The sequence below is a fragment of the Mus caroli genome, unplaced genomic scaffold (genome assembly GCF_978045245.1).
Source record: "Mus caroli unplaced genomic scaffold, Mus_caroli_1 scaffold_7, whole genome shotgun sequence".
Taxonomy (NCBI): Eukaryota; Metazoa; Chordata; class Mammalia; order Rodentia; family Muridae; genus Mus; species Mus caroli.
In genome coordinates, this window is record NW_028227262.1 from 51,526,008 (window position 1) to 51,545,002 (window position 18,995).

At 46.0% G+C, this 18,995-nt stretch overlaps 1 protein-coding gene across 2 annotated transcripts in view; it reads left to right on the forward strand.

Moving 5' to 3' along the window:
• Positions 1 to 1,559: 1,559 nt before the first annotated feature.
• The window catches only part of Eogt (EGF domain specific O-linked N-acetylglucosamine transferase), a 43,084-nt gene continuing 25,648 nt past the window's right edge, over positions 1,560 to 18,995 (forward strand). The window contains exons 1-9 of one of the 2 annotated variants that reach the window (XM_085840243.1): positions 1,560 to 2,022; positions 2,603 to 2,984; positions 3,409 to 3,465; positions 5,433 to 5,656; positions 6,924 to 7,024; positions 8,041 to 8,149; positions 14,305 to 14,399; positions 15,196 to 15,300; positions 18,104 to 18,210. In XM_085840243.1, coding sequence (XP_085696369.1) covers positions 5,447 to 5,656; positions 6,924 to 7,024; positions 8,041 to 8,149; positions 14,305 to 14,399; positions 15,196 to 15,300; positions 18,104 to 18,210 — 727 coding nt within the window. In that variant the 5' untranslated portion in view covers positions 1,560 to 2,022; positions 2,603 to 2,984; positions 3,409 to 3,465; positions 5,433 to 5,446. The remainder of the gene's footprint in view (positions 2,023 to 2,602; positions 2,985 to 3,408; positions 3,466 to 5,432; positions 5,657 to 6,923; positions 7,025 to 8,040; positions 8,150 to 14,304; positions 14,400 to 15,195; positions 15,301 to 18,103; positions 18,211 to 18,995) is intronic. The other variant, XM_085840244.1, reaches the window with a different exon arrangement.

An 18,995-nucleotide genomic window follows, 5' to 3' on the forward strand; every position in this document is an offset into this window, starting at 1 on the left:
CTGGTTAGTTTTGTGTCAACTTGACACAGTTGGAGTTATCACAGAGAAAGGAGCTTCAGTTGAGGAAATGCCTCCATGAGATCCAACTGTAAGGCATTTTCTCAATTAGTGATCAAGGGGAAAGGCCCCTTGTGGGTGGTGCCGTCCCTGGGCTGGTAGTCTTGGGTTCTATAAGAGAGCAGGCTGAGCAAGCCAGGGGAAGCAAGCCAGTAAAGAACATCCCTCCATGGCCTCTGCATCAGCTCCTGCTTTCTGACCTGCTTGAGTTCCAGTCCTGACTTCCTTTGGTGATGAACAGCAGTATGGAAGTGTAAGCTGAATAAACCCTTTCTTCCCCAACTTGTTTCTTGGTCATGATGTTTGTGCAGGAATAGAAACCCTGACTAAGACATGTGGTTAGTGGCTGAGTTAAGAGCACTGGTACTCTTTCAGAGGACTGAGTACAAGTCCTAGTACACACATAGCAGCTAATAACTGTAACTCCGATCCCAGAGATCTGATGCCCTCTTCTGGCCGTGTGTGCATACACGCGCAAAATACCTATACATAAAATTTTAAAAATGCATTTTAAAAACTACTGTAATGTTCTTTTGCTCTTTAATGTGTGTTTGGCACATGTAAATAGCATGCTAACACAATACATACTGAACAGGATATATATTAAACACGTTACATACATATTAAACACATACATACACAAACACATACTTACACACACACATACACATATAAAACACAGCTGGTCTGGAACTTGTGGCATAGGTCAGGCTGGCCTCAAACTTACAGAGATCCATTTGCCTTTGCCTCCAAAGTGCTAGCTCGGATTAAAGAAAGGCCTTCCCTAAAGTGCCCAGTCCATGTGTATGTTGTATGTTACTGGGGATTGAACCTGGGGTCTTGCACATGTTAGGCGAGCACTCATCTCTGTGGTCACTAAGTTGTCTGGGTGTCTTGAACTTCCTCTTATTTTATTTTATTTTTTTATGACTCAGCCTGTGGAGTAGCTGGAACAGCAGGCCTGTACCACCAGTTCTGGTTTCAGTTCTCATAATAGCTTCTTAAAATTTATCTATAAGACATGTAAGCCTTGTGAATTGAATGCATCTGAGCATGTTTATTTTGACACCATTAATATAAGCTGGATCTTTTTTTTTTCATTTATTAATATTGTATAGGAAGGTGTGAGTATCCAGGCGGTCAGAGAACGAGGTCAGTGAGTGGGTTCTCTCCTTTCGTGGTAGGATCCTAGGATTCAACTTAGGTCGTCAGGCTTGCTCCCGCAAGTGCTTTGAACACTCTAAGCCACCTGTCAGCCCTTGAACCCTTTATCATAATTTAATGGTTGTCTCTCCCATTTTCCAGAAGGCATGCTGGAACTGCAAGGTGTCAAGAATGGAAAAGAATGGGAGATAGGTATACACGTAATCATGATCACCTAAACAAGCAGAATAGAAATAATCATGAAATAGCAAAAACGTAAAAATTAAGAGTAGCAATTGAACTTGGACACTTCATGGACAGGTAAAATTCCCTGGAATCTACAGTATTTTCACTACCCACCAGAGAGTGTCCCACTACAATCAGTCTCATTTGAAAATCAGGGCAGCAACTTCTGCTCAGAATGGGACAGCAATAAAATTACAACCCTGGGTGATATGTAACAGTCCCGTAGTCTGCCTGCTTACTCTCTGGTGCTGGAGGACTGCCAAGCGCCTGGAGGAGCAGCCAGGGACTTGCACCCTGGTGTCCCACGTCCCGGAGGGGATGTAGGCGGGTGTCCCCCGTGGATCAGGCTGTGATGGGTGTCCAACAGTGCCCTCTAGACACTGGTCGCTGGGTGTGGTCAGGGCATTCCGGTCCGCCCTTGAGCCCGGGGCCAAGGTGTCGCGGCAGCTCCCGGGCGCCCCCTGGCCCGGCTTGGGCGCCGGAGGTTTCCGGTTCGCGGCTGCCGGCGGTGACGTCTCCTTGCTCCCAAGCTGCCGCCGCTGCCGCCGCCGCCGCCGCTCGGTAGTCGAGCTGCAGGTGGGCCCCGCGCCTTCCCCGCCTGTTCCCGGCCGGAGCCTGCACCCCCGTGGGCCCGCAGCCTGATTCTGGGACTCTGATCCCGGTCCGCGGCCTTCAGCTGGTTACCAGGAGTCGATCGGTGGCTGTAGGCAAGGGCGATGCCCAGCCAGGCCTGCCCTGTTGCCTCGATCTCCATGCTGGGGCGGAGTGGCTTCTCCAGGCACACCTGGGAGCCGAGCGCCTCCTAGGACAGCTGCTTCCCCAAGCACCCAGGGCAGGGTTGGCTGCTGCCCGGCGCGAGGGGCTGACTCCGCTACACAGGGGAGGGGTTGACGTTCGCAGACAACCGGAGGATCGCCACAGCAGGATTGCCACTTCGGCGCCTCAGGCGGCCAAGCCCTGTCTGAGCTCTGTCTGCTTGCCTACCTTAGGACTTGATAGTCTTTGAGTCCCAGATGCACTTAACTTTTCATCTGTCCGCTGCTGGCTCTGTTGCCCAGCAATGCCCTAAGCCATTCATGCGGTAGTCCTAGTAACCCCAGCTCTCATGGTTTACGGCGTTCAGATTTTTACCTTTTTTTTCCTCTTCTCTTTTTAGGTCCGTGAAAATCCAATCAAGCCATACACGAGTGGAGCACGATTGACCGTTTTGTGCAAAAAGACGCGATAGCCTAACCTACTAAAGCTTTCATCCCTGCCAAGTTTTGCCAGAGAACTCAACTCCGGGAAGGCTTTCTGCCAGGCCCCGAAGTTGTACTTTCATGCACCACAGGGAACCATCACCCAGCATATGCAAGTGGGTACATGCCCTCCCTTGCAAAAGCCAACTGTCTGATCTGCTTCTTTAGATTTTCCCCACGGCCAAGGGTTACTTTTTTCCATGAATGGTCAAGTTTTGTTAACCGGCAGAACGCATTGCAGAGCCGTGGATTTGGATACCCGAAATTTAGGACCTAGTGCTCCTAGCCGCTACCTCGAGGGTGAGTCCAAGGGCTGGGTGGCCTGCTGTGATCCTGAGGTTGGCACTGGTCCAGGCAGCCCTGGGAATCAGAGAACAGGATTACTGCAATGAGAACCAGGAACAGGCTTTGGTCCTAGGAATGTTTTCTCTGCTAATTATCCTGTTGTTCTGGATTGAGTGATGTGGTGTGAAGTGGGCTACCTCCTTCCTGCTCACCACTAGTGTCTGCTCCGTGGGTTACTATGTCCAGGGGCCCCTGGGCTCTGACTTTGCTTTGAGAGACTTAGTAGAGTTCATTCACTGAGGAGAATCAAGCATCTTCGTCTCTGGGCTTCTGACTAGGGATTTTCTGGTCATTTTCTCTCTTCGTTGTTCCTTTATATTAAAATAGTAACTAGTCTCTTGTGGCATGCTCTTAAGGTAATGTACTTTATTTTTCGCAGGTTTTAGGCTATTCAAAGCATCAGCAGCTTCCGGAGGGAATTCTGAGGACTAAAAAGGTCAGTATTTTCATTATTAAGCAGTTATTGTTTTTATCAATATGCATTTTTTTCCCCAGAGGCAGGGTTTCTCTGTGTATCCCTGGCTGTCATGGAACTCACCACTGCCTGGCACTCAGTATGTATTTTTTTTTATTAGATATTTTCTTTATTTACATTTCAAGTTTTATCCCCTTTCCTCATTTCCCCTCTGAAAACCTCCCTATCCTATCCTCCCTCCCCCTGCTCACTAACCCACCGTGCATTTTTTAATTTTATAAAATTGCTAGTAATTTACTGTTAGATCAAGGCCCCTTGGATTTACAAGGGATAGCAACATAGCCTTCAGGGCCTCCAAAGCAAGGAACCCCTTTAATTACTTACTGGGCAAAGGATTTGTTCCCATGATCATCACTGTTTTAACCTTATGACCCCATAGGCCTGGAACTTGAACAGAGCATTGTATTTGTAAACATCAGTGAAGGCTGATTTTGAAAGTTGTGTGGTCCTTCCAGTCTTATAAGGGCCCCACTTTACTATGGAATGCCCAGGGTGTGTTCAGTTATCTTTTAGAAGAGACACTTAGGGAAAACTTGTGATGGGTAAAGGCGGCAGAGCGGTGTGAGTGTGTCAGGGATGGATAAGAGAAACTGACCCGCACAAGAAATGTATCCTTTCCTGGGGGGTGGACGGTGTGAGCAGGAATCCAGTAAATTCTTAATCACTGTCATTTCTCATAATGTCAATGCTTTGTTCAGTCCTGATAGGGAAATTTTAAATGAATTCTTTCCTTCTGATGCTCTGAGGATGCTAGCCTGTGAGGGGAACTGACAATAAACAGTTGACAGGAAAAAAAAAACAAAAACATACAGACCTGACCGAGTGCCTAATAAATGTAAGACCCTGAGGGGCACAGGGCAGCTGAACCTTGTGAACAACTTTAATAGGTGCCCCCACCCCCCCACCTCGTGGTGTGGGAGATGGTTCAGGCTAGGGCTGACTGACGCCAGAGAATGCGTGCTGCTACCTGGAGTTGTCCTGCTATCTACGAAGACACAGATATCTTTGGTCTACTTTCTTGGGCACACAAAGGGATGATATGAGATAGGAAGACCTGTGTCTGCACTTACTGTTTATTTATGGTCACAGATGCAAATTTCTTCCTTCCTTCCTTTCTTCTTTCTTTCTTTCTTTCTTTCTTTCTTTCTTTCTTTCTTTCTTTCTTTCTTTCTTTCTTTTTCCTCTTTTAAATTTTATAAGACAACAGCATTTTGGGGCCATCCCTGGACCTGAAAAGTTCTCTGGTCTCTCTGAATAATCAACTCTGAAATGTGCAAATATTCAGGGTGGAATATATTTCCCACACGTGTATACCTTGTTCCTAGTACAGTGCTTGGCACATAGCAAGTGATCAATAAATATTGGGTGAACAAAGGAACATGATTTGGTAACATAGCAAAATATGTAGTAGTCATACTTAGCAATTTAGCTTTTAAAGGGGGCTTATTTATTTACTGCACCAAACTATGGACTGAGCACAGGGCCTCATGCATGCTAGGCAGCAACTACCACTGGGTCTCATGCCCAACCCTAAAGGGGGTTTTAAGCTACTGTTTTATTCTTTGTGAATTTCACAGTGCATCCAATGTATTTCAGATATATTCACTCCCAACAACCTTCAAACTCCATGTCCTAAAGGGAGATGCAGACCTGGCTGGCTTTGAACTCACAGATATCCTTCTGCCTCTGTCCAAGTGCTGGGATTAGATGTATGCCACCACTCCTGTCTAAAGGGGCTTTCTTTTGTCAAGACAGGGTCTCTCTGTGTAGCTCTGGCTGTCCTGGAACTCATTCTGTAGACCAGGCTGGTCTCATACTCAAAGTGAGCTTCCTGTTTCTGCCTCCTGCATGCTGGGATTAAAGGCATGCACCAGTGCCCAGTTTAAAAGAGTCATTCTTAGTGAAGATGTTTTCGATTGGCTCTGTAGGTCTGCAGGTTGCTATGTTAATGCTGCTTGTCTTTGGAATATTGCTTCATGAAGTCCCACTGAGTGGCCAGGACGAGGCTCATTCTGAGGCTGACGATGCGCCTGGCAAGGCCCTGTATGACTACTCCAGCCTCCGCCTCCCTGCGGAGCACATTCCCTTCTTCTTGCACAATAACAGGCATGTTGCCTCTGTGTGCAGGGAGGATTCCCACTGTCCATATAAGGTAGGTCTCATTTGATTCACACCCTTTCTCTAGTGTTTAGCATGCTACTTTGTTTAGTTCGTTTTATTACTCGCATCCTCGTATTTTTAAAGTTAATTTTTGAGGTTAGCACACAGAGACAATGATGGCATTGTCATGTGTGTGTTCTCTCCTTCATACAAGAATGTGTTTCCTGATGGCATTGTCTTAAGTACGTTCATACCCTGTTCTCATTCATTCAGGGTTACAGCTTAGGTTGGCTCGTTCAAAATTCTGCTTCATTAGCCATAGCTAAAGCTGGACTTCTGCCTTCACCAGGAGTCTATCACTGTTTTCTTTTCATGGAATATTCTGAAGGGACCAAAATTGGCTTAAACGATAGCCCACTCACAAGAAGGAAACCTATCATTAAAACCCCTGAGAAATTTAACTGGTCAGCTTAAGCAATCAATGGGTAGATTCTGAACAACCAGAAGTGTATGAGACTTCAGGAGGAAAAGAACATTTTCTCAAAGTGAAGAAGGTCACACCTTCCTTTCTGCCCTTAGGAGGCTCCTTGGCCCTTCCTTTCCGTAGTCACACCTAGCCTTGGCTCTAATTGAGTGAGACTGTGAGCTTGGAAAGGCCTCAAACAGAGCCCATAAAGAAGTCTCCGGAGGCCTCAGAGATCAAAGCAGGGCCATTGTAAGACGCTTCCTTTCCCATGGTGCTGGCACCGGAAGCATATGGAATCTGACCAGCATAGCTCCTGGGCCTTGCAAAAGGGCCCTGGCCTCCAGGCTGGAGAGCTCTGACCTTGCACTGTTTCTGCTCGTCTTGATTGATGACTGAAGTCACCCAGCTGTCCTTTCCGTGGAATTCTTTTAGTAACAGAAATTCCAAAGAACATGTTTTTTGTTTGTTTGTTTGTTTGTTTGTTTTTTCTCCTAGTTACTGATTATAGAATCAGTTTGCTTCCTGAGAATGACAGAAGACGTTACCTTAAGATATACCTCAGGAAACCCTAATTCAGGTTGTCCTGGCAGGCCAGCTGAAGCCTGGACTTTGATTATGGAGCAGGCATGAAGGAGTGAATAAACACAATTGTGGAGACTCTTGAGCCTGCCCCTCTCAGAATGTTATGAGACATGGATATATACTGTTAGATATATACTGTTAAACATACATGTGATGTTAGATATATACTGTTAAACATACATGTGAATGTCCTGTCATGGACAGTCAGAGAGTCTCCTTTAACCATCCGAAGAAATGAGTCTATTCTAAATGTACACATTTCATGTTCTAGAAACACTTAGAAAATCTAAACTACTGCTGGGGTTATGAGAAATCCTGCACACCAGAGTTTAGATTCGGTTCCCCCGTTTGCAGCTATGTCGACTTGGGATGGTAAGTCTCCTTATGGAACCCCTTCCTCACTTCTGAGTTCTTTGAAGTACATCTTGATTGTGCCCTAATGCCCAGCTAGACTCTCAGTAGACAGTAAGACCTGTAGATGCTAATTTGCTCGTCCAGGTCATGAATTCAACCCATCTCACAATGAAAGGAGTATCTGTTATTTCTTCTGTCTGGGGGAGAAACATCATCGATTATAGAACCCCACCCCCACCCAACCCCCATATATGCTAAGAAGATAATAGTATCGGTAGTTTTTTATAGATTCTGAAAGAATAGCCATCCATGCTCAAGGAAAGTCGAATATTCTAGCACATACATGATTTGTTGGGTAAAGAGAACAGAGTGAATAATACTTTATTGTCTTCAGGTCCAAATGAACCTAACTTCATATATTTCTGTTGTGCCTTTTTATTATAAAGGAATAGTATGTGAAGAACTCATTTGGAGTTTTATGTACATAGTGATAATTTGTGGGTGTGGGTGTGTGTGTGGGGGGGACCATAATGGCATACTTTAAAAAGTAAAACTTCTCCAGGCATGGTGGCGCATGCCTTTAATCCCAGCACTTGGGAGGTAGAGGCAGGCGAATTTCTGAGTTTGAGGCCAGCCTGGTCTACAGAGTGAGTTCCAGGACAGCCAGGGCTACACAGAGAAACCCTGTCTCACCCTCCCCCCCCCCCAAAAAAAAAAAAGTTCTAGCAACTTAAATCAATAGAAAATCCAAGGCCAGAAAAAAAGAAAGTAGGTGAGGCTGGGGTGGAGTGGAAAGATGGCTTAGCAGTTAAGAGCACTTGTTGCTCTTTGTAAAGGTCCTGGGTTGAGTCCTACATGGTGGTTCACAGACATCAATGATTCCAGTTCCAGGGGATCTGATGCCTTCTGATGTCTGTAGGCACCAGGCATTCATATGGCGGCACATACAAACATGCTAGCAAAATGCTTATATACATAAAATAGAATTTAAAAGAAAAGGGAAAAAGTTACAAAATCTCTTTCTTTGCAAATAGGACAGACACTCTGGAGTCAGCCCAGGACATGTTCTGGAAACAAGCTGACTTTGGATATGCGCGAGAGCGACTGGAAGAGATAAGAACATTCTGCCAGCCAGAGAGAGCAGTGAGTGTCCAGCTGCCTGAATAAGCTTGCTGAGTCTTACTGTTTACTATTGTTTTATTGTTTATCTTGTAACATGAAGACAAGATGGCTTAATAATGCAGAGTCTCTCTGTAGCCCAGCCTGACCCCGGACCTATAGTCTTTCTGCTTCTTCATCTTTGGTACTAGACTAACAGGTAGAGACTCCATGTGGAGTTGTTACAGTCAGAGCCTGGGCCCTGAACAGCTCTAATAAGCTAGGCGTGTCCCACTTATCATCTGCAGAATGAAAACAGACAAGTACTAGTAAAAAAAAAAAGTAGAGAAAGAAGGGTTATTCTGTGTGCTTACATTAGGACTCAAGAATAACACTTCACACACACACCGCCCCCCCCCCCCCGCCCCCACAAACACTACACACAACCTATCGTCAGGGTGCTCAGTGAGCTTGAGGTTTAGGTAGAGGGCAATAGGTATGTGTCACACAGCAGTCCCAGTCGGGGGTGGTCCTGTGTAGTCATACACCCACCTTTCTGTTGGCCTCAGACTTTCCTGCAGGGTCATCTAACAAGTTGTGAAAACTATGGGAAATGTCTTCCTAGGAGAGAAGTTACTACCCCCAACTCCAGCCCCATCCCACACTACCACATTCATCCCCCAATCTCTACCCCCATCTCCCATCCCACCCCAGCCCCACACTACCACATTCCCCCATTCCACTCCATCCCCCCACCCGCCATGGGCTGGCACCTGGCTTCAGCCCTTTCCTTCTCTAGACATGAAATTCCTGAGGAAATGCCAGTTCCTTGGGGACTATTGTTTCAATAATCTGAAAGGCATTGTTCTCAAATAGGTCATTTTGTTTCCTCTGGAAGGCCCGCCCTCCTCTTCACAGATGTATCAGATAGTGATATTTTGAGGCACTTAAACCATTTTAGATTTAGGACCCCACCCCCCACCCCCAACACATGGCAAAGAAGAGAAATTGCATCTTTATAGAGTCTTTGTCTGTTTGTTTGGGACGGGTGCTGTGGCTGCACCATTACTGATCTGTATTTGTTTACTCGTGTGTGCAGTTCAGTTTGAGTGGCGTGGTTAGTACAGCAGGGCAGACCGATTGATGTATTTTTCAAGAATGAAAAATAGGGCCCTCAGAAATCACCAACTTTCCCCAGGTTACACAGCCATCTCATGAAATTATACAATACTTAGAATTGAAAGGTGTGCGTGTGCACATATGCGTGCAAATTCTGTCTAAGCTCCTACCCACAGTTACCTGACAACAGCCAGGTAGGCCTGACCCACTATAAAAGGGGCTGCTTGCCCCCTCCTCTCTCTCTTGCCCCTTGGTCTCTTGCTCCTCCCTTGCTATTTCCCTGATTCCCTCCCCCATTCCCTTCTCCCCCCTCTCTCCATGCGCTCATGGCCAGCCTCTACTTCTCTGCTCGCTCTTTCTCTGCCTCTACTACTCTCTTAACTCCTCTCCCATGTCCTTAATAAACTCTGTTCTACATTATACCTTTGTGTGGCTGGTCCCTCTGGGGAAGGGATGCCTTGGCATGGGCCTGCTGAGGCACCCCCTTCCCCCATACCTCACCACACCTCCATAGAACATATCCCCTCCTCTCTTTATCTTTTTATAAACACATCAGTGTATGTGGTGTGTGTGTGTGTGTGTGTGTATGTGTGTGTGTGTGTGTGTGTGTGTATGTGTGTGTATGCCTGCATGAATGTGTGCATGTGTGTGTGTGTGTCCAGTGGGTAGGACACATACACTGCCAGGGGAGTAGTTTTTAAGTAGTAGATATGAAAATAGGTCTTTGCCTACAGAGTTTAGATCCTGCCCCTTGGTCTTCAGCCTGTGGCACAAGTCTCATTCTTTAGCCTTAAAGCCATGCTAACTTTGCAGCATGCAGTTCTGTGTATAAAAATTCTCAACACAGGACCTGGCTGAGGGCCTGAGTTGAAATTCCCAGTATACACACAACAAACAAACAAACAAACAAACCAACAAACCAACAAACCTGGATGTGGCCATTCAAAGGTTTGTAACCCAGTATTGTGGAATGCAGAGGACTGCTGGAGCTTGCTGGGTACCAGCCTCACTGCAGGTTTAGTGAGAGACCTGTTTCTCTCTAGGATTTCAAGGATACAGACAGAGAGTGATAGAGCAGGACATGGTGTGTCCTCCTCTGGCTTCTCTGTAGGTGTGTGCAAGGGGACATGACCCCCACACATGTGCATACCACACACCCACCAAACTAAGTATATGCTCTGTAGTGCTCTTGGAGGGCACCATCTTAGGGGCTTTTGTCAGTTGTACCAAAGGGGATGAAGGCTACAGTTAGGAGCCACAGGCAGCTGTGATAGTTGTTTTAGCTCATTTGACTTCAGTCTAGCTTCTCCTGTTGGAAGACTCTGTGTGTGTGTGTGTGTGTGTGTGTGTGTGTGTGTGTGTGTGACTCCACCATGCATAGCTGTCTCATGGTACTTTCTAGAGGGCTTTCCTGGACATCATGTGCCTTGCTGTGTAACTTGCCATCAGGATGTGACTCCTTCCCTTAGTTCTTTGAGATGCTATGACAAAGTAGAGTAGAGATTAGAGACTAGAGATCCAAGTTCAAGGTGCCAGCACAGCTGGGTTCTGGGGAGACCCTTCCTCCAGATTACAGACAGCTGGCTGTCCTTGGGTCAGTATGGGGTAGAAAAAAAGGAAGATCTCTCTGTGGTCTCCTTTAGAATGGTCCTGTGTTAGTGAGTCTTCCTGCTGTAGTCCACAAAGTAACTGACAAGAAGCAGCTACATTTATTTTGGCTCACAGTTTGCAGGGATTCAATCTATCACAGCCAGGAAGGCATGGACTCAGAAGCATGTGACCATGTGGCTTCAGCTTTCAGGAAGCAGAGCGGGTAGGGGGGGTTGGGGTGAATAGTGCTATCAAGTCTCTGGATGTATTCAGAGTGACTTATTATAATAGGACTCTCTCAGACTGCCAGCAGTATAAATAATGACACGAGACTTCTAAATAGTTTAAAGCTTAGGCCTTTTATTTGGCAGTCTCCCCACTAGCTCATCTAACTTAACCTGGCTATCTTGCCCAGGACCAGCTATGTGGCTAGCTCTATACCTTTCTCTGCTCTGCTTTGGTCTATCTGGTCCCCTCTGTGTTTGCTCTTGAATCATCCCTACCCCCTTATTCTCCTAACATATGTCTGTCTGTCTGTCTGTCTGTCTGTCTGTCTGTCTGTCTGTCTCTGAAATTCTGCCCCTATTTTCTGTCCAGCTATTGGACACTAGCTCTTTATTAACAACCAATCAGCATTGAGATAATCCCTGATCCAATTCTAGATTGCCTTTAGGCAGGTGAGTAAGGAAGTATATTTAGGAGTTGGAGAGGTGGCTCAGCGGTTAAGAGCACTGACTGCTCTTCCAGAGGTCCTGAGTTCAATTCCGAGCAACCATGTGGTGGCTCATAACCATCTGAGATGGGATCGGATGCCCTCTTCTAGTGTGTTTGAAGACAGCTACAGTGTACTCATATACATAAAAAAATAAATAAAATTTCAAAAGGAAGTATATTTAGAAAATAGAAAACTCCGGTGATGAGATATAGAAATGACAATACCAAAATCCTGCCAGTATTTAGCTGTCTACCAGTACAGAAGTAACTATTGAAAATACAGAGACACCCCTTCATACAAACTAAGAAACATCATTCCCACAATCTGTCCCTCCCATGAGTCTTCATCTCCTATAGGTTCCACAGTTTTCTCAAACGGCAACCAGTGGTTCACATACTAAGTCTGTAGGGGACATTTCATAGTCAAACCAGAGCAGGTACTAACAGTTATGAAGACTCCCTCCCATAACCACAAAGTGTTCCACTACCTACTACCCTCACACTGATAGCTGGGATTGATGATCGATTAATCTTTACATTTAGTTTTATTGATTGATTGATTATGTGTGTGCATGGCGTGTGAGGTCACTTACAGGAGTGAGTTCTCTCCTTCCGCCATGACGGCTTTCTCTGTCTTTCTTCATGTCACCAGGCTTTGGCTGCAAGCACCTTTACCCCTTGAGCCATCTCACCATGCAAGAGTTAGGGTTTCAACATGAACTTTTCTTCAGGGATGCAAGCATTCAGTTCACTGTGATCTTTTACTGACTCGATTCCCAGACACTAACCAGGTTAAGATTCCAGCCCCTCACTCACTGGACATTTTAGGGGAAATACTTAAATGGGGTTGAATCCCTGAAACCCCGAGCCCTGACGTGCTTTCTTTTTCAGTACATTCTAGCTTGGTTGCAGCAGAAGCAGGTGGTGGCTGTTGACGTCTCATCCGATTAGAGCAGCTCAAGCTTTCACTGTTGACACGGGGTCCTGCAGAGTTTATGGGCTCATTTGCTGGAGCGCCTCACACTTGTCTCAGCAAGCTGTTTGCTCAGACTTGCCTTTGGGTGTCTCTTACCCGTGCAGCCTTCCTTGCTTCCTTTGGCTCCTCCTTAGAGAAGGCTTTTCTTCTTCTTCTTCTTCTTCTTCTTCTTCTTCTTCTTCTTCTTCTTCTTCTTCTTCTTCTTCTTCTTCTTCTTCTTCTCCTTCTCCTTCTCCTTCTCCTTCTCCTTCTCCTTCTCCTTCTCCTTCTCCTTCTCCTTCTCCTTCTCCTTCTCCTTCTCCTTCTCCTTCTCCTTCTCCTTCTCCTTCTCCTTCTCCTTCTCCTTCTCCTTCTCCTTCTCCTTCTCCTTCTCCTTCTCCTCCTCCTCCTCCTCCTCCTCCTCCTCCTCCTCCTCCTCCTCCCCTCCTCCCCTCCCCCTCCCCTCCTCCTCCCTTCCCCCTCCCCTCCTCCTCCTCCTCCCCTCTTCCTCCTCCTCCCCTCTTCCTCCTCCTCCCCTCCCCCTCCCCTCCTCCTCCTCCTCCCCTCCCCCTCCTCCTCCCCTCCCCCTCCTCCTCCCTTCCCCCTCCCCTCTTCCTCCTCCTCCCCTCCCCCTCCCCTCCTCCTCCTCCTCCCCTCTTCCTCCTCCTCCCCTCCCCCTCCTCCTCCCCTCCCCCTCCTCCTCCCCTCCCCCTCCCCTCTTCCTCCTCCTCCCCTCCCCCTCCCCTCCTCCTCCCCCTCCCCTCTTCCTCCTCCTCCCCTCCTCCTCCTCCTCCCCTCCCCCTCCCCTCCTCCTCCCCTCCCCCTCCCCTCCCCTCCTCCTCCTTCCCCTCCCCTCCCCCTCCCCTCCTCCTCCTCCCCTCCCCCTCCCCTCCTCCTCCTCCTGCTCCCCTCCCCCTCCCCTCCTCCTCCTCCTGCTCCCCTCCCCCTCCTCCCCCTCCCCTCCCCCTCCCCCTCCTCCTCCTTCTGTAGTTAGGGGTAGAAATGGTTCTTAGAAATTTTCCTTTTCTTTTCTTTTTTGGTGGGAGGTGGAGACTGCAGTGTATCATGTAAAACCTGAGGGTGGATGAGATGGCTTTGTGGGTAAAGGCACTTGCTTCCAAGCCTGATAACCTGAGTTCAGTCCCTGGCATATGTGTAGTAGAAGGAATGAACTGACTCTTGCAAGTTGTCCTCTGATCTCTGCAGGTGTGAAGAGGCACTTGCATACATGCATATAAACATGTTCATTTAAAGCTTTTTTTTTTTTTTTTTCTGAATGAAGCAGTGTTTGGTGATACTTGTCTGTGTTCCCAGGACTTGGAGGCTGAAGCAGGAGGAAAATTCAGAGTTTGAGGTTAGGCCGAGCTACATAATGAGATCCTGTCATATATATGCATATATGCATACATGTATACATGTCACTTCAAATATACATAATGTATATACATATGTGTGTATATATATATATATATATATATATATACAGTAGTATATAGAAAAAACAGGATCTCACTATGTAGCTCAGGCTAGCCTCAAATATTTGTGTGTGTGTGTCTGTGTGTGTATATACATGTGTGTATGTAAGATGTATATTTAAAGTGATAAATTAGAGGATTTGGGAAATCTTCTTAGTAAGCTACATGCCTGGAGACATGCAGAAGGACCCTTGACAGATCTTGGAAAGGAGAAAACAGCCCAGGAGCAGTAGAGACCTCGCTCTGCTTAGGGTCACACCGCTGCTGTCAGCGCGGCCAGCACAGTGAGGCCCCAGTGCTGATCCGGTTCCCAGCTGACTCTTCTCCTCCTCTCGCTTGTATTTCAGAGCGACTCAAGTCTGGTTTGCTCTCGTTACCTTCAGTATTGTAGAGCTACTGGTCTATACCTGGACTTAAGAAACATCAAGAGAAACCACGACAGGTACTTACATGTGGTCCCTGTTAAAGCTGATGGCACTCTGAAATGCGCCCAGGTGCAGGGCTCTGTCTTGGGTTTGTCTTGTAGTAAAATAGTTGAAGGGTTACGGAGTGGGTGAGGAATGGGTGACCCGGGTCCTTCACCTGATGATCATATTGTTGATTTGGGGCATGGATATATTGGGTTCCTTAGAAGAGATGTTTAAGGTAAATTATGCAGCATGTGTTTGTAAGTTAAATTCCAAAGAGGGGCTTGGGGGGTGTGGTTCTGCTGTAGTGTGCCTGTCTCTTACAAACCAGGCATGGTGGGTGATACGTGCTTGCAATCCTGGCATCCAGAAGGTGGAGGCAGGAGGATAAAGAAGTTCATGAGTCTTTTGCTGCAGAGAGAGTTTAAAATTACCTTGGGTTACATGAGACCCTGACTCAAAATAAAGCAAGATGAAATAAAATAAATCCAGTGGCTGGAGACCTGGCTCAGCCACTAAGAGTACTAGATGTTCTTGCAGAAGAGCTGGGTTTGGTTCCCAGCACCTACATGGCAGTTCACAGCCATCCGTGACTCCAGTTCCAGGGTACCCCCATCTGATGTCCTCTTCTGGTCTCCAGGGGCACCAGGCAGGCACATGGAACACAGACATCCATGGAGGCAAAACACCTGTACACATGAAAAGAAAATAAATACATCTTTAAAAAAACATCTGTTGAAAATATTGTTAGGAAATTAGTTTCAAACCAGCAACTTGAGTCATGAGAACATTTTCCAGCTCTTTCTTTTTTCTTTCTTTTTAATTCACCAGATTCAAGGAAGATTTTCTTCAGGGTGGTGAAATTGGAGGATACTGTAAACTTGACGGTCACGCACTGGTGTCTGAAGGGCAGCGCAAAAGCCCCCTGCAGTCTTGGTAACGTGATTTTGTTTCCTAAAAATATGTCTCTAAAGTAGTTGTGTTTGTTTTGGTGTTTATAGATTTTATTTTTTTTTAAAATTTATTTTATGTATATTAGCACACTGTAGCTGTCTTCAGACAAATGAGAAAAGGCCATAGAATCCCATTACAGATGGTTGTGAGCCACCATGTAGTTGCTAAGAATTGAACTCAGGACCTCTGGAAGAGCAGTCAGTGCTTGTAACCGCTGAGCCATCTCTCCAACCCCCATGCTCATTGATTTTGGGTGGGACTGTAGAATGGATATAAAGTTTCCTGATGTGTGCAAGCTTCTGAGGAGTGGTGGGTGGAGATGGACTCCTCAGTTTAATTGGAATGGAATATTGGTCTATGAAAATCTTACAAAGAGGGTATTAGAATCTGCTGTTCGTAAATGAAAGAACAGGCATTTGACTTGATGTATTATGAACTCCCAATTTCTGTATGTGTTTTGGGAAGCACGTTTTGTAAATGTGCTACCCCTCCCGCAGGTATGGAGTGTGGTTAATGAGAAAATGAACCCACCCATGGAACTTTTGTTCCGAGCATTGCTAACACCCTAGGCACGCCCACTGGCCTCACCTCACCTTCTCTCTGAAGCTACCCAAACTCTTAACATCATTGATGAGATTTTGAACTTTAAAACTTTATTGTAAGACCATTTGAGGCTCATGGAAATTTAAACAACATGCAGGACTTTCCATTGGTCCATTCTCTGCTCCAGCTTCCTGGAATGATAAATGTTTCATTTAACCATAGCACCGGTACCCAAGCCAGGGAACAGTCATCATTAGAGTCTTATTAACCACACGCCTGTGGGTTTCTCCCATGCTTATACACTTATTTTTTTTCCAAATTTGTACTTTAGAAAATGTATATCCCATGTCTAGGGACATGTGACCACCATCCTATTTAGGATGCAAAATCCATGGGAGCCCATACACTTTCATTATAATTACATGGGCTACTCTTATGTAAAGTTAATTTCTCAGGTCATTCATGATGAGCAGAATATTAGCAATAATAATCTAATCTTCCCTTATATGGTAGTAGTCAGTTTGCTATGTGGTTTATCCAGGGCCTTCACTGGTTGTTACAGCGAGACATGCCTTCTGTTCTACAAGACACTTTCATTCCTAGTTCATGTTGGTGTCTGATTCTCTATTATAGCTCCTCAGGGCCTAACTGTATTGTTTATCGCTGGGTAACACATTAATCTAAAATATGCCGTAGGGCATAGTTTATATTCATTATTTATTGCTGTTACAAATTATTCTGAAGTAGAGCAAATGACATTTAGTAGCGTAGCCTGTTCTGATGTCAGAGTGAGAACAGCTCAGCAGGCAGGGCCTCAAGAGGCTGCAGTCAGGCTGTGGGGTTGGGTGGGGCTATCGCTCTCTCTAGGCCAAGCTTGGGCTGATCTCTGAGCCTCGGTGTCTGTCTGACTATGGACCAGAGGATTCGGTTATCACCATATGGGTCTCTTGCTAGTGCCACTCACACACAGCATGGCGGCCATAGGCTTCCTCCAAGCATGAGTGTGTATATTCTGTAGTGCTGTGTAACCTGACTTCAGCAGTGATACAATATTGTGTCCTGTTGGTTAGAAGTAAGCCATTGAGTTGTGACCATATTCGGGGGGACAGAGGCATTAATCTCCACTTCTTTTCTTTCTTCTTAAAAAAAGGTTCTTGTTTTTGTTTTTGAAACAAGATCTTGCTATATAATCCCAGGATGACCAAGAATTTATGATCCCCCTGCCTCAGCTTCCTGAGTGCTGGGATTACAGATGTGGGCTATTATATTTATCTCACTTTTGAAAGGGAGAAGTTGTGTAGCTGAGGTGATGGCGCAGTGCTTGCACCTGAAACAGGAGGACCTGAGTTCCAATTCTCAATATTAATCACATAAAGTAATCCTAACACAGTGGCGCATGCCTTGATGGCTCACTGTCCAGTCAGTCTGACTGAGCCTGCAAGGTCCAGGTTCAGAGAGAGACCCTGTCTACAAACAGTAAGGTGGAATGTGATTGAGGAAGACATCCTAGCACTAACCTCTGACATGTGTGAGATGTCAGGAGAGCTCATTTGAAAGAACCAGAGGGAGGGAGGGAGGGAGGGAGGGATAGATGAAGAGAAGGAGGGAAGGAGAAGGGAGATTGAGGAATGTGTGTTCCAAACTGCCATGGTGCTTTTACACTGTGCTGTGAACGATTCTGTTTGATATATTCCACATGGCCTGTGATCTCACAGATGGCTGTGGTGACCTTTACTCAGAGCCATAGACATTCACGTGCTGGTGTCTGTCATTTGTCTGGCTTCCACAGATGTGCCCTAGTCCCAGGGAAGCTTTTCTGTCTTCTGCCTTTATGAGGCTCTAGGTCATTTTCGAATATGATCTTTCTCACAATCCAAGAAGTCTATGGGCAAGTTCCTATGGCCCCATCTTTTCCTTTAAGCCCCCAAATGACAGGATTGCTGAATCTCTATTAATACATCAGGTTTTTTTTGGTTTGGTTTGGTTTTTCATTTTGTGACAGCTTCCCAATTGAACTGACTGATCTGACATGTTAGCCTGAAATTTGAAATCATTTTTGCTCCTGTCTCAACATTAAACTGGGGTTTAGAGCCAATAATGTTAGCAAATTAAGAAAGGTGCTCTGTGGGACTGTCTTGTACTAGAAATAAAATCTGCTTCATGAACAGGTCCCAGGTTATGGTGTTGCAACAGAACGTTTGGAAGAATCACTTTTAAATTATCTCACAATTCACAATTCCAGGTTTGCTGAGCTACAAGGCTACACGCAGCTCAATTTCAGGCCTATAGAAGATGGAAAATGTGACATCGTTGTTGAAAAACCAACGTATTTCATGAAATTAGATGCAGGTGAGAAGTGACTTTGTATTTTACTTGTGTATTGATTGATGTGTCTGTTTTTTAAAGATTCCTTTTGTTTTTATTTTATGTGTGTGCATCTTTTGTCTGCATGTATGTCTGTGCTCCACATTCATGCAGTGCCCATGGAAGAGGGCGCTGGATCCTCCAGAGCCACAGTTTCCGATAGTGAGCTACCATTTGCATGAACTGACCCAGGTCCTCAGCAATAACAGGCAGTACTCTCAGCCACTGAGCTGTCTCCTCTGCCCCACATCTGTTTCTTGACATGCTGACATGCTTGCAGTAGTTTTCTGTGAATGTGTTGAAAGCGGTGCAAAAAGCACTGACTGTCTTTTTTGCTTCCTCTTCTAAGGTGGAGGAAGAACTGGCTATAACTTCTGTATTTATTATTATTATTATTATGGCAGGGTTTGGTGTCTGCAGATGGGATAGATGCCAAGGTAGGCAGTCTCTGGACAGCCTTTCCTTCAGTCTCTGCTCCATTTTTTTGTCCCTGTGTTTCCTTTAGACAGAAACAATTCTGGGTTAAAGATTTTGAGACAGGTGGATGGCCCCATCCCTCAACTGGGGGCCATATCTATCTACCTGGAGGTGGTCTCTTCAGGTTCTATCTACCTGCTGTTGGATATTTTGGCTAATGTCATCCTCACTAGGTCCTGGAAGCCTCTTGAATCCCTGGCGTCTGGGACTTTCTAGTGGTTCCCCCCCCCCCCCCCTGCATATTTCTATTCATTCTCCTGGCCTTCTGGATTTCTTTCTCTCCTGTCTCTTCC